At 43.0% G+C, this 13,587-nt stretch overlaps 2 protein-coding genes across 2 annotated transcripts; both read left to right on the top strand.

Annotated features, from left to right (window-relative positions):
- The first annotated feature begins 450 nt into the window (after positions 1–450).
- On the top strand, positions 451–10,015 carry LOC311505351 (endophilin-B1-like). Its single transcript, XM_084568865.1, has 10 exons — positions 451–892; positions 1,038–1,179; positions 2,588–2,716; positions 2,822–2,955; positions 3,710–3,802; positions 3,906–3,989; positions 4,079–4,102; positions 4,358–4,447; positions 4,608–4,708; positions 5,259–10,015. The coding sequence occupies exons 1-10, from the start codon at positions 836–838 to the stop codon at positions 5,833–5,835; spliced, it is 1,431 nt and encodes a 476-aa protein (XP_084424991.1). The 5' UTR covers positions 451–835; the 3' UTR covers positions 5,836–10,015.
- A 1,123-nt stretch (positions 10,016–11,138) lies between these two features.
- LOC311505096 (uncharacterized protein) lies at positions 11,139–13,178 on the top strand (the record flags this gene model as incomplete). The annotated part of the gene is made up of 2 exons (XM_084568498.1): positions 11,139–11,268; positions 12,562–13,178. The coding sequence occupies 2 exons, from the start codon at positions 11,139–11,141 to the stop codon at positions 13,176–13,178; spliced, it is 747 nt and encodes a 248-aa protein (XP_084424624.1).
- Positions 13,179–13,587: the final 409 nt, after the last annotated feature.

The following is a 13,587-nucleotide window of genomic DNA, read 5'->3' as shown; positions in this document are numbered from 1 at the left end:
AATTCCGGGAATATATTTGCATTAGTGTGCTGGAGCTTCTCTGTGGGAAAACAAGACCTGAAACTGAACTGTATCTTAATTATTAATTAATACCGTAATTACTCGAGGAACCTAATTAATGTTTATTTGCATTGTGCAGCTTTTTTTCCCCCGTGCGTTTAACATTATAGAGATTATGCTTTTATTCTGAAGAAACGGAACCGGAAGTCTACTCTAATCTTTAGCTGTTTAATTTTCTTCGGTGACATTTTTGTAATTTTCTCTTATTTTTTAATTTAATTATTATTATTTATAAAATGTGTGGCATATGAATATCTATATTCAGCGTTTAGCGTTCTGACAAATATACATTTATTTTAAAAATAACGTATATTGAATAATGTAACGTTAACGCTGGTAAACCTATTTTACAAATTAAAAGTCCGACAAGATAACGGTTGATGTGTTTATAAGTGGACGTTGGTGACGGACCGTTGGTGAAAGTCAAACCGGAAGGCGGTGAATTTATCACGGGCTTGGGGATAATGTTTAAATACATCCAACGAGACGAGTGGAGCTCCAGCATGAGGACCGGAGGATAAACGGTGTACATCAAACGCAGGTGCACTCGAGTCGTCTCCGTGGGGCTCGGCTGACCGGTGTTAACGGGCCGTAATCTGGCTAAGAGAGAGAGAGAGAGAGAGAGAGAGGGACGGTTAGCCGGTGGTGGAGGCAATGGGGAGATCAGTTGACTCTTGTTATTGTTGTTGGTTCTTAAAGAAGCTAGTTTAGCTAGCTTGGCCGTTGGCGTTGCGTTCGTACGCCGGAGACAGCGCTCGACCTTGGGGACGCTGTCATGGATTTGACCCGGCTGGCTGTGGATGCTGGTCAGCTCATCAACCGAGCTGTTCAGGTAAACAAACAAACAAAAAAAAACTATAAACTGTCATGTCACTGCTTCTGTTAAATTTGATAAGATGGGTCAACGTTCATCAATTTATTTAAAGTATGTTTGTGTTGTCTTAAGCTTAAATGTTATTTTTGACATTTTGCCCCAGTACACGGAGGAGAGTCTTGGCCAGGCCGACAAGACTGAGCTGGACCCCGAGCTGGAGGAGCTCCTCGCCCGGGCAGACGCCACCAAGACGTGGACGGACCAGATAATCTCCCAGACTGAGGTTTTACTGCAGCCCAGCCCTGGTAACAATCTGGTCATTATTTATAATTGTCTAGTCTACTCATATGTGTCTTTATATGTCCTTTGAAATTAAACAAAGCCACTTTACCAAGTCAGTTACGTTTTTACAGGTGTTAATAATTTTTTATTAACAAATTCAATGCACTTTTTAACATACAGTATTTAGTATGCATCATTAATATGTTGGAAAAAGCCAGTTCTAGGGTTGAATTAAGTAAAATATGAGTAAATAAAGTCAAATATATCTTTTATCCTCCAGTATTTATGAAAAAATTGTAAAAAAGTATTTCAAACTAAAGAATAACTGATTAATAATTGAATAATTGATTAAAATATCATAATAATAACAATAATAATAATGTATTCATTTATCTACCCCAATGTAATGATGAGAAATTTGCCTCAAGGGACTTTATAATCATTACAGCACAGAAAACCTTCTTTCATTTCCCCTCCAATCGATGCTATTGATTAGAAAAAGACATAAGCGCACTAAAAATAGCTTGAAATAAATGTTAGGCACCTCTTAAAGAGGAACAGGCGAGGACCACACTTTCAGTCTTGCTGATATCCATGCTGATAGATACGCAATAGATGCTGCGTGTCCCGTACAGACAATTGATGAACAATTCTAATCAGATTTCTGTTTTATAGAATGTAAACGTATGAAGATGCAGATGTGGGAGGATAGTAATTAAATTCCAGATGCCAAATTCTGCAAAGCAGTCAGAAAATGTAGATAATTCACTCCCTGGACTCACAGTTTTTATCCTTACACCAAACCAGAGCCTGTTATAAAGTCGGTGCTAACATCAAGTGCGCCCCAGCAGTTACGGTCCGTATAAACCCTCTGAACGTCTGCGTATCCTAACCTCGGGGGGCCCATTTCCTCGGCTCTGTTTGCGCTCTCACAATGCATGCGTCTCCTTTCGAGCTCGAGTCTGTTTGCTCTGGCTGTAATTGCCCTGTGCATATGAATAGAGATGGTTGTCCTTTTGCCCGCTTGAATCCGGTTAACTCGGCTAATGGCACTGCGAGTGGACGCGGCCTGCAATCTATCAAATAAGAGAAGCATTCAGCTGCCAGGGCCACGTATATATTTTTAGATCGTGTCCAGTTTCATCAATCTAACGAGGGCTTTTAGTCTCCATGCCGCAATTTCAGAGCAGCTGTGCGTTATAAAATGTTATTGAATTTAAGTCGACGGTTGACCTTGTATAATAAAGTATTAAATAATATGCAGGACGTTAAGGAGCCTGTTTAGTGCTGTAGTGCTAATGTGTTTATATAATCTAAGATTAGTCATTTAAAAGGTGTTTTATTGGCCAAGTGTCATCTCCTGAGCAAATATAAACTAACAAATTAAATCGCCCTTGACGACTGATTTACTGTTTCGTCCCCGATAAACAGGAGCACGGTTAGAGGACCGGCTGTACGAGCAGCTAGAGTGGAGCGTCCCGCCTCGGCCTCGTGCCCACGAGTTGCTGGGAGATCAGATGATCCAGGCTGGGCTGGAAATAGGCTCCAACACCCCCTATGGTGAGTGTGCATTAATGTGGATTTTGTTGTTATTTCAAAGTATGGTCTGCGAACATGTGCGTTCTGTGTTAATATTTGCACAATTGGTGTACGTTTGGTATTCAGGAACTGCACTTGTGAGGTGTGGAGAGGCTCAGAAGCAGCTAGGCGAGGCCGAGAGGAAGTTCGTCCAGAGCACTAATATTCATTACCTCACTCCTCTGAGGAGCTTCACTGAGGGGGAATACAGAGCCATACAGGTAAGACAGCAATAGAGAGCCGAAGTCCCGCCCCTTCCGATTGCCTCCGTGGGACCTATCTTTCGAAAAAATATGAACGGCAGTCTATGGCGAAAGATAAATTATTTTCTGGTCCCGATCGACTTGTGCCTTGGATTATACATATGTTGTTTTTCAGAATAAAAAATGATTTTACATGTCAAGAATGTCACAGTTTGTCGCAAGATAGTTAAGTAAACCGCTATGGAAAATACGTAATTAAACGAACTACAAGTCCCGCATGCTGGCGCGTACAGAACCGACCAAAACTCCCTTCGTGTAACTACAGCTCTCGACATGACCCGATTTATAATGATTTTCACCTCGTTTGATGCTTCTGCCTTCGTCCTGGAAGAAGACGGTAAAGCTCAACAAGGAGACAGCCGTAGTTCTCTAGGGATCTCTAGAGAGATGTAGTTCACTAAGCGATCTCATACAAAACCTAATGTTGTTCAGCTTATTTACGTCAAATAATTTATCTCTTGACGTGAAAAATTATCTTTTAAATTCACACACATCATATGTGAAATTCATGCCACAATTCGATCGGGACCAAAAAATAATTATGATCTCTCCATAGACTGCCGTTCATATTTTTTCGAAAGATAGGTCCCATGACCCGGAAGTAGAAGGGCGGGACTTCGGCTCTCTATCATGTGCAGGATTGTGACATTAAAAAGGTTTATTGGGTATGAGTTCTTTGAAGTATACTGCTAACCAGCCTGTTTCTCCGTAGAATGAGCGTAAGATGCTGGTGAACAAGCGTTTGGACCTGGACATAGCTAAAACCAGGCTGAGGAAAGCCCACGACGCCGACAGAGAGGCCAGAGTGAGTTACAACGCGGGATTGCTTCCGCTGCATGTTTAGATCACGCCTGGGCCGGTTGCAAAAATCTTCTCTTTCTGACTTCCTGCTTTCTCTTTTCCGTCAGAATCTGAATGCAAACCCCCTGGATGAAGACTACGTGGCTCATGTCTCCTACATGTTCAGCTTCCTGCGCGTTAAATGGCTAAAGGTCAGCAACATGGACGGTGATACTGAACACAGATGAACTTGCTGTTTGGGCTTAGAATAACTCACTTCTCCTCTCTTTCCCTCAAACAGATATGGGCTCAGGAAATCTCTCAGGTAAATGCGTGCCTGCGTTTGATGGCAAACAGCATGTGACATTGTCCTCGTACTGTATCTCAGGAAAACTCTGAGCGGTTAAATAATAATTATGGGTTCGCTATTAGCATATAAATAGGTTCTGGTTGCTGTTGTCCATTGTGCTTTGAGACTTGAGCACTCCAGGCATTTTGAGTGGGATTTTGTTTCTGCCGATGGGACGTTTTTAGAAACAAAGCCATTGTTATTGTTGTGTGTGTGTGCGCGTGTGTGTAGGCAGAGATGGAGCTGAGGATCTGTCAGAGTCTTTTCGAACGGCAGTCAGAAATTACGAGACAAGTTCTGCAAGGGATCAGCAACACTCACGTATGCGCAACACACACTCACACGCTCACACACTGCGAAAGATAGATTTATGTTTGCTTTGCAGGCTTGGGTATTTTTTTAATGCTCAGCATGTTTGCTTTAGAGCCAAACTGTTCACATTGTTCCGTCCGTCCGTCTTTTTTTTTATTATTATCCCCAGGCCAACCACATGCGCAGTCTGACTGACTTTGTGGAGGCTCAGGCCTGTTATTTTGCTCAGTGCAACCAACATGCTCAGGAGCTTCAGAAACAGCTGGCCAGGTCGGTATAGTCCCATTCACACGTTTTATAGAACTAATTTTATTCCGCCTTTCATCATAACGTATTTATCTGAAATGAGAATACTACAAGGCTACAAATAATTACTGTCTAATGAAGCATGTATTTCCAATCTGGATGTTGTTTCAGCTTCCTAATCTACATGAAGTTAAAAGCATTAAAGTTATCTGATAAATGCAGTGTTGCAAATCTTCAACCAGGCCTGTTTTTAATGTGTGTTACTTTTGAAAATGTGCGTTTTTTTTTTTTTTACTGAATACCAACAACTTTGAGTGAGTAAGGCTCATTGAAACCAAAAGGTGTCTAGTAAAACTGGAGGCCAAATGCTAATCCAAAATATACTCTGTGCAGTATAACATGGGATCAGTGTCTTCATATTTTTATTTGAAGCTGTAATTCATTTGGTAAAAGATGATGTATTTGTGGGAGAGACTCAGGACATCTGGCCTCTCAAAGAAAACAAGGCCATTGAGAATATTTTATGATTTTCGTGCGAATGATTTATATTTCATGATTTTGTTTCTCCTTGCAGCATTCCAGCCGTCCTCTGCTCCAATAACTGGCAGTCTGCAATTAATAATGCCGTTAATCAGCCATCAACCAGCGACCGTGCAGCCAACGAGCCGGTCGGGTTAAATCAGGTCACTCCGATGCCCGTAGTCGTCCACCAGCTTCCAGACTTCGACCAAGACTCGTGGACTGTAAATCAGTCCCCCGCAACAAAAAAAACCACAACAGATTCCTCTTTAACTGCGCTGCCGACCGACCGCGCAAATAACAACAACAACAACAGCAACGCGATCTTCGTCGACAGCCAGGGATCCAGGTACTGTTCGGAAATCGCCAGCCAGCCATCTGCCAATCAAGCGTTGGGTCACGCCTGTACATCAGACCTAACAGACGAGTTAGGTCAGGCGCCCAGCAGAACAAGTGTAACAGCTGAGTTTCATTCTGCAGCTGCACCACCTACTGACGCTGTGTCCGCCAGTGGTGCTGCTGCTGAGCTCCAAACCACTAATGAAACTAGCGAGCGGCCCGTGATTAACGGAGAAGACGTCCAGGAGTCGTCATCGAGCGGTCAGGATGTGACTTCAGCTGACGTAGACTAGTGGTAACTGCCGTTTTGGACCCAAGAATGCGGACTGAGATTAGAGATACACACGGCTAACAGTTTAATTAATCCCATAGCGAAGATGACGTGAAGTGGTCGTAAAAGTGCTTATTTTTCTAAACATGATCTAGTGCCACAATGATTTTAGCCTTTAGTCATGCTCGTTTATTATTCATGTAGTACGGAAATGGTGACTGTTGATTACCAGTCCCCGTTTGTGGCAGTAGATGTAAAGTTTGCGTCGTGTGTAATCTTTCTGGCTTCAGGCTGGAAGACTGACTGGCCGAGTGTCGGTGCCAGTTTTCTTTTCAGTCGGTATCTTTGAAACAATATCTTTTTTTTTTTTATTTTACACTGAGCTAAGTGAGAGAACTAATCAAGCTTTGTGCCAAGTATGTGTATATCTGTCGGTGTGAATACATGGATTTATGTGTCTCTGATGGGCCTTTACGGCCGACAGGGAATCGGTTAGGATCTCGTTTGCAGACAAAATTCTGTGAGTTTTGACTGAAAATAGGTTGGATGCCGGTTAGATGAAGAAAAAGCACGATGACGTCTGTGTCTTGAGTGGACATGTGCTTTAAACCCTTCAAAACAAACAAGCAACATGGAGAGGAAGTTCGTTCCTCGTACACAGTAGCTATTTCTTAATGCCGATATGGTCAGCTGCTGAATTTCAGCCGGAGCTCAAATTCGGAAAATTGGATCGTGTTAAGTAGTTGCTGGAGATTTGGCAAAGCTAGAGCATGACCACCTACCTGACCAGAGTGGAGAACTGGTGCTGTGGTCGAAATGAGCCGACTCGCTGCAGTTCGACTGGCTCTGCCGTTCCTGAACAGCGCGATCGAGAACCAAACCGGTTCTCTGTCCAGGTCTAAAAGCCCTATCCGTGTGTGTCGGTGACCCTTGTGCACTCGTGTTTACAGCTTGTCGAAATCTGTGACACCTTTAAAAAGAAGTATATCTATGTGACTCCGCCACCTCTTGACTTGTGTTTCTTCAAGGTGAGATCATTTTCCATATGAAACACATCACCACAGCTGTTTATGTGTGTGTGTGTGTGTGTGTAGGGGAGCCCGTGGAGGTGACAGCACACCAGGTTGAACGGGACCTTTATGCTTCTTCATACGCACTCAGGGTGTTTCCTCAAGTCACGTACTCATTTTTCACCCCCTTATAGCCCCCATTAGGTGAAATGGGTAGAAGTTTCCATGTCCAGATGTTGTTAATTTTCTTCACGAGGGCAGACCTGCTCTACTGTGATGTGTGTCCACTCTGGGGACCCCTCGATGGAAACACACACACACACATTAATGTAGCATTGGCCATACTGATGTAATCAGCCACCAACTCAACGCTTTCATCCCAGCGCGTAAAGATGTGTGTGGGTTTGGATAGTATTCACACTGTAATTGCTGCCAGTTTTAAAACTTCACATACATACATGGAGTCATGATTCACTCAAGTGTTGTCGAGCTGATGTCAGTGCGAGGTTGGAATTTTCGCTTGATTCGTGTGAAGATGTGGAAATAAACATGCCAACAGTGATGTCAGTACAAATCAAGCATGGATTTTATCTTTGTTTTCCAACAGAAGTGTTTCTGTTATTCTCTCGTTAAAATCCGTCACTGCCGTTCGCTTATTTACTTTCCCCTACCAGCCAATCCGACAAACTTTGCTTCGCGGACGCATATACAGAAATTATTTCCAGGTTGCGGTCTTGATCAGGGCTCCCAGGCCAAGTCTGGTAATGTTTCACATCTCTAAAGTAAACATCACGAGCTTGCGGTCCGGCTCGACTTGCTCCGCTAATATTAATTGCATTAACCACATCACACAGTAATGAGGCCTGGTTGTGTATGACATGAACCGCAACCTTTCAGCACAGGCGCACACGCTGAAATACTGTTCCAAAAGCACTGACGAAAGTGTGTTTCAGTTCCCAAGATTGGATTGATTAAGAGCAGATTGTGTACCATCGATCAGTCCGAGAGACCTGTGGTTCAATAGCGCCATAAACACCTTGATATCAGCGCTGCGTGTTTTTTAGAAAGGTGTAGGTACAGCCACCGCTGAAAGACTGATTAAAGAGTGTTTCATTCCTGCGACTTTTTCCTGTGACTCATCAAACCAGAATAGATTCAACTCAATCTGTCCCTAGTTGCTCACGAATGCTCTTCCTCTACACTGACAACAAGTCCCTGTCACAGTATTTTAATATTTCCGGTAGGCACCCTGTCTGTCAGCAGATATCGCCACCCTCTTGTTTTCACATGATGCTCTTGTTTGATACAGGAAGGAAGGGAATCCTAAAACCATTTTTTTTTGCATACGAGTAAGTTACGGAAGCAGATAAAGGAAATGGGATGTCAGATTTATTTTTGGGTTTTATTCCTTTGCTCTAGCCGAGGGACACAGATGGATGATAACTTATTACTTATTTGCTATCAGTTCTTTTGGATTAATGTCAACCTGCTAAAATTATGACATCATGTCATTGCTAATGTTGTAGTGTGTTCACTATTATCAGTCTTGTATTAAAATACTAACATTTCTTAATTAGTGAGGAAGTGTGGCTTCATGCAACTGGATAGTCCTACAATCAATTAGACATTTTCTTGTGAACAGATTTAACTTCACGGTGCTCAGATGACGTATACGACCAAGCTGCTGTTACTCTTCTGTCAACTACCGCACAAAGCCTGGCCAAAAACAATGTGTCCGGCCTGACAGATCTTTGCAAATTCTGTAGAGCCTTTGCTTTGTGTTACGAAACAAAATCAACTTAATTATATCTGCAATCAACGCACTTTTCATGTGAGCGAGCTTGACAAAGCAAAAATATTGAAGACAGAACGATCCAGATGTGTAGAAAACCATGTCATCTGCGTAAAACAAATGTAGTGGGGAAATTAAAGTGGGCCAAACACAGAACCTTGAGGTACTCCGTTAAAGAAATTATGCTAATTTGAACTTTACGTCAACGCAATCAGTTCTCTACCTGGCAGAAAATGATGAAACTGGATCAGATGTAACAAAAACATATAAAGCAATATCCACTCACGCTCATGATCCAAGAAAATGTCCCTTATCCATGTAAAACTGTCATCTCACCGAAATGTTTTAGTTCCGCATAATCATAGACAAATGCACTCATTTTAACATGATGTGTCATTGTTATAAGGCTGCTATTTTCTTACAATGACTCTTTTGTTTTACAGTATGTTGTGTTTTAGTAGTATCTCCATAGTTTCCCCTCCTCCTCCCCATCCTGCATATTGGGGACAAAAGCGGATACACCCAAGAATACCACACGGTTCTCATAAACCGGCTTGGCTGACTTCTCTTTTTTTTTTGTGTGTGTTACTCTGCGGTTTGTTCATCAGTGAGGTCCTGTTGCTGTTTTACATCCAGCTAATGTGCGTTCTGCTGGCAACTCCCATTGTCCTGTTTTCCGTGGTATCCCTGGGTTTGTCGGGATCTGTTTTCTTGTAATTACCTCTGGTCGGAGTAAAATTAGACCAAGGAATATGCTTTGTAAATCCAACTTTCATCGTCTCTCTTTCCATCTTCCTTTATGTCATTACTATGTCAGCTGGGAGTGTTTTGCGTGACAGTTAAACTGTAGGTGTGGTGTGCAGGTGGGAGGCGGTAAACAGCGTCTGGCGGCTGCTGATAAATGTGAAGCCTTTGTCATAAAGTCATCTGACGGCCTAAAAAAAAAGATGACATTTGGGGAAAAAATACCTCAGATGAGACCAATAAGGATAAGACGAGATCAAAGATTCAAGTTCTAAGTTTGTTGCCGTTCTGATTGGATCCTAAACAATTGTATTTTACAGTCAAACTGCAACAAGGAAAGGAAAAATCAGACAATTTTTCCCCTGACCTTCCACACCTTTCCCCAGCAACGATCCACCTCTCCGTCTCCACCTTCCTGCAGGTTCTCTACTTTCCTGAGATAAATCTGCCAGCTTCACACCAATTAGTCCCCCTGCTACAATTCTAGCCTGCCGGACGGAGACAATCAAACTGCAGCGACCCGCAGACATGCTGACAACTGCAGTTAAAGCTCAGTCTGGAGGGCTGCAGGGAGAAAGGTCAGGGCTTTTCCTCTGACCTTGACATGTCCTACTTCTGCTGCTTAACCCCAACACCTGTTGACCTTAGCCCTCGTCTATAAGAATAAGGACAGTTGTTATTGCTAAGAATTAACTCCAACTTCTTACTCACGGCTTTTCGTCAGTGTCGCCAGGCAACGATGCGTAATCGCAGCCAGAAAGCTAATTTTAAATTAAATAAATTTTGAGTGGTGAAAACATACTCATTGCAAGCTTAAATATAGTCCAGGGCAGTGCTGCAATATTTTAAGTTGAATGAATTGGTGTTGATACACAGCCCAGGGAGTGACGCTGACTCATGAGTGAAATTTAAAGAGGCTGACAAACCTGCAGAGAGTTTCCCATGGAAGCCGCCGAAATGGGGCAGTAGAGAATTGTGGAAATGTGTGGAGAGGAGCTCACAAAAGGTTATGTTTCTTGCAGTGAGAAAAGCATTAAATGTTGGTCGTTGATCATTAAAAATTACTATACAGGTGATACTATCTTTAGCCGTTGATATACAGTAATAACATAAGGTGGCATTGGCTTTATTACAGCCAACAATTTACAGTATAATATTTTGAACCACCCCTGAACCAACAAGTATTTAATGTTGCATAGAAAGCACTATGGATTATAGTATAGATTTGCAATTGTGTTAAATGTCATTAAGTCAGCAAACTGACTCAATAATGTTACACACATTGTAATAGTGTAAAGCAGCAGGAGGTATGTGTAACTACAAATTTCACGTAGCGTTCATTTGAGCAAAGTCCTTGTAAGACTAAAACATTCATAGATTCGTCTTTCTTTTCGTCTTTCTCTCCCTCCGTCCACCTTCTGTTCACCCCGGCCTTCCCTCTGCTCCCGTAACTCTCCTTCTCCTCTCCCCATAATGGTCGAATTTCCCCGGTCACTTTACCATTTTGACATATTACCTCCCTGGAAGCATTACTCACCCGCTCTCCACGGCACCCCAAGCTCTGCCCCACCCTCCTCAACTGCCCCCCCCTCCCCTCCTTCTTCTTCCCTCTTGCTGAGTTTATAAGTCAGCACCCGCAACAGCTGGCTCAGTGAGAGGAGCTTTACATGAAGCGAGGGGAGGGGGGTGAGCTGGAGCGTGTAGCAGTAGGTAAACATCTTGATATTTCAAGAACTTCAACCCCAGATATATCTAAGGGAACGCCACCAGAGCTCCGCCATGCATGCGTTCAGGATCTGGCAGGTGCTGTGGTTGCTCGGCACGCTGGGTTCATCCTTGTGCGTGAATGACTATGAAGGGAACTATGTTGACAACTACGACAATGAGGTCTCTCAGGACCAGCCGGAGGGTGAGTTTTGTTTATTTGTTCTGTTAACTCTTCTGTTCTCTCTCTGTCACATACCATGCCTCAGTTAGTCGACCCAGTTAAATGCTTTAATACTTTGATTATAACCATCTTACATTGATTTATGTAATTTTCAGAAGGTAAGCAAAGGTGTTCCACTGTGTTCCATGATAATTATAACTTTAACTTTCCTGGGAGAAGTCTTGGCAATTGTCAAATGTGCATGTCATTTCAAAGTGCTTTGAACGTACCAATGTTTGCAGCCGACTCCAGGCAGAGGGAACAGCTTTACTTGACTTTTCCCAGATCAGTGTAGACTTTAGAGTAGATGTAGAAAGAAGTCACTTTTGAAAGGGTGTAAATCTGTTGGTATGATGGTAGTGGACCAAAAATGTCCCTGTAAATATGAACGTACAAATGGTAAAATCTGCGAGTGGGCAAGGCCAACAATCCAACCAGGGCTTTAAAGTTTAGAATTAACCTTAGCACTCCTTAATAGACACGTAGACTTGGTTTTAAAGTAGAATCAAGTCTTATTATTTTATCTATTCAACTCCATTCACATCACTATATTCGACAATCCAAATTGCGTACGCTACTAAAATTGCGTACGCTACTATGCAGATGACACCATCTTTAGCCTTCACTATAAAGTATCAAGCAAAGCTCTGCTGGAAATAACTGCCGAATCATTTCTGCTCTTTAATGATATCACTTCATCCTAACATAAGGTCACGCTGGCTTTATCACAGCCAACAATTCACAGTGCAACTTTGTTGTTTCGGTCAGGTACCACGAAGTTAGTAACGGTTCCTCTTTGCATTTAAATGAAGGTGAAAACAGTAGATGGGGAGCGCAGGACTGATCAATGGGCTTAAACATGAATGAACATGAACATAAATGCAACATCTGCATCATTATAGCATGAGCAAAGTGTACGTACAGTAGTCCATCCCTGTAATAAACAGGAACATTATTTTGGAAGCATAGCACATCAATCCGAGTCTCATTATCTTACAATATCCCCAGAGTTTCCACATATGCGTTAAACCACTGTAGCCCCTGGTATCTTTTATTTTTTGTGCATCTCTAAAATGTGTGATTGTTGAGTCCCATATTTCAAGTTTTCTTATTTTTCCTTCCAAAGTACATAAATCAAGTACCAGTAGGAAATGGGGGGCTGTAATGTGATCAAACCTAGCTAAATCAATACTTTTTATTTATTGTGTTTGGCCTATAGGATTCTATAATTCATGGACCGTGTAATTGATGCACTTATGTGGTTCTTGTCTACAGGGGAGTCTCCTTCCACACCGTGCAATGCAGAGTTCTCCCGCTGGGACAAGCTTTTCATCGCTCTGGAGGACTCTCACATGAGGCAGAACATGCTGCGGGAGTCTGTGGAGCAGTGCTGCGGAGGAACGGCCTCTCTGAGGACCCAGGTGGAGCAGCTGTCCAGGGGCGCATGCCAGCAGTGTGTCCCCAGCCTGGCGTCGGCGTGCAGGGCGCAAGCAGAGCAGGCGAGCCTCAGGCTGCAGCGAGGCTTGGTTGAGCTCAGAGAGGAGGAGGAAGAGAGGGAGAGGAGGTTAAACGCTAGCCTTCAGCTGCTCCTGCTCACTCGGCGCGAGGAGAATGCCCGGCTGGACCGCCTGGAAGAAGCCGTGACGTCAGGACGAGCAGAAAGCAGGACGGGACGCCAGCCAACGCCGAGTCCTGGAGGTCTGGGGACAGCGTTTACGTTAGGGGTGAAGCCATTTACATCTGGCCTGAAGGAGCAGGAAGTGCTTTCACCACTGGCCACAATGGAACAGGCTCTGGTTGCTATAGCAACAGAGCTGCAGAGGATTCACCTGCAGTTGAGCAAAGTGATAGAGGAAGCAGGAACACTGAGGAAGGGCAGAGGAGACACATGAGATGCCCAAAGGGAAACAAATAATAAAAAAAGATTTACAGGGAACACTCGGCTGAATATAATGATTTTGCACATATTCCATTTTTTGATGTTTCATTTTAAAGATGTGAGCTTATTTTTGTCTTGTGAACATAAATGTACCATTAAACGTTGTGGGTTTGCAATAATGAATAAAAAAAAAATTACTTAAACAACCAGATCCGCCTCACGGAAAGGTTTCCTCCCTCAACCCACGCAGCGTTCAGCTCATTTTCAGCTGCTGATTTACACGTTCGCGCTTGTACATTTTAATTTGTCTGAGTTCGACTTTATCCTCCCGTGCACGTGCCAGAGTTTAAAACATTGCCTCAGTGTTTTTTTGCAAACACCCACAGCCGCAAAAAAAAAGGTGTGTCAGAGGCTCTGGTTTA

This window comes from Chelon labrosus (assembly GCF_963514085.1).
Source record: "Chelon labrosus genome assembly, chromosome: 20".
Classification (NCBI taxonomy): domain Eukaryota; kingdom Metazoa; phylum Chordata; class Actinopteri; order Mugiliformes; family Mugilidae; genus Chelon; species Chelon labrosus.
The sequence above is the reverse complement of the archived record's forward strand: the minus strand, read 5'-3'. Positions and strand labels throughout refer to the sequence as shown.

What these genes read in the sequence shown, in the direction of transcription:
- LOC311505351 (XM_084568865.1), top strand. Translation starts at nt 836, where the DNA reads ATGGATTTGACCCGGCTGGCTGTGGATGCTGGTCAGCTCATCAACCGA. An exon ending in TTTACTGCAGCCCAGCCCTG is followed by an intron (nt 1,180 to 2,587) that starts GTAACAATCTGG and finishes CCCGATAAACAG; the next exon opens with GAGCACGGTTAGAGGACCGG. An exon ending in CTTCAGAAACAGCTGGCCAG is followed by an intron (nt 4,709 to 5,258) that starts GTCGGTATAGTC and finishes TTCTCCTTGCAG; the next exon opens with CATTCCAGCCGTCCTCTGCT.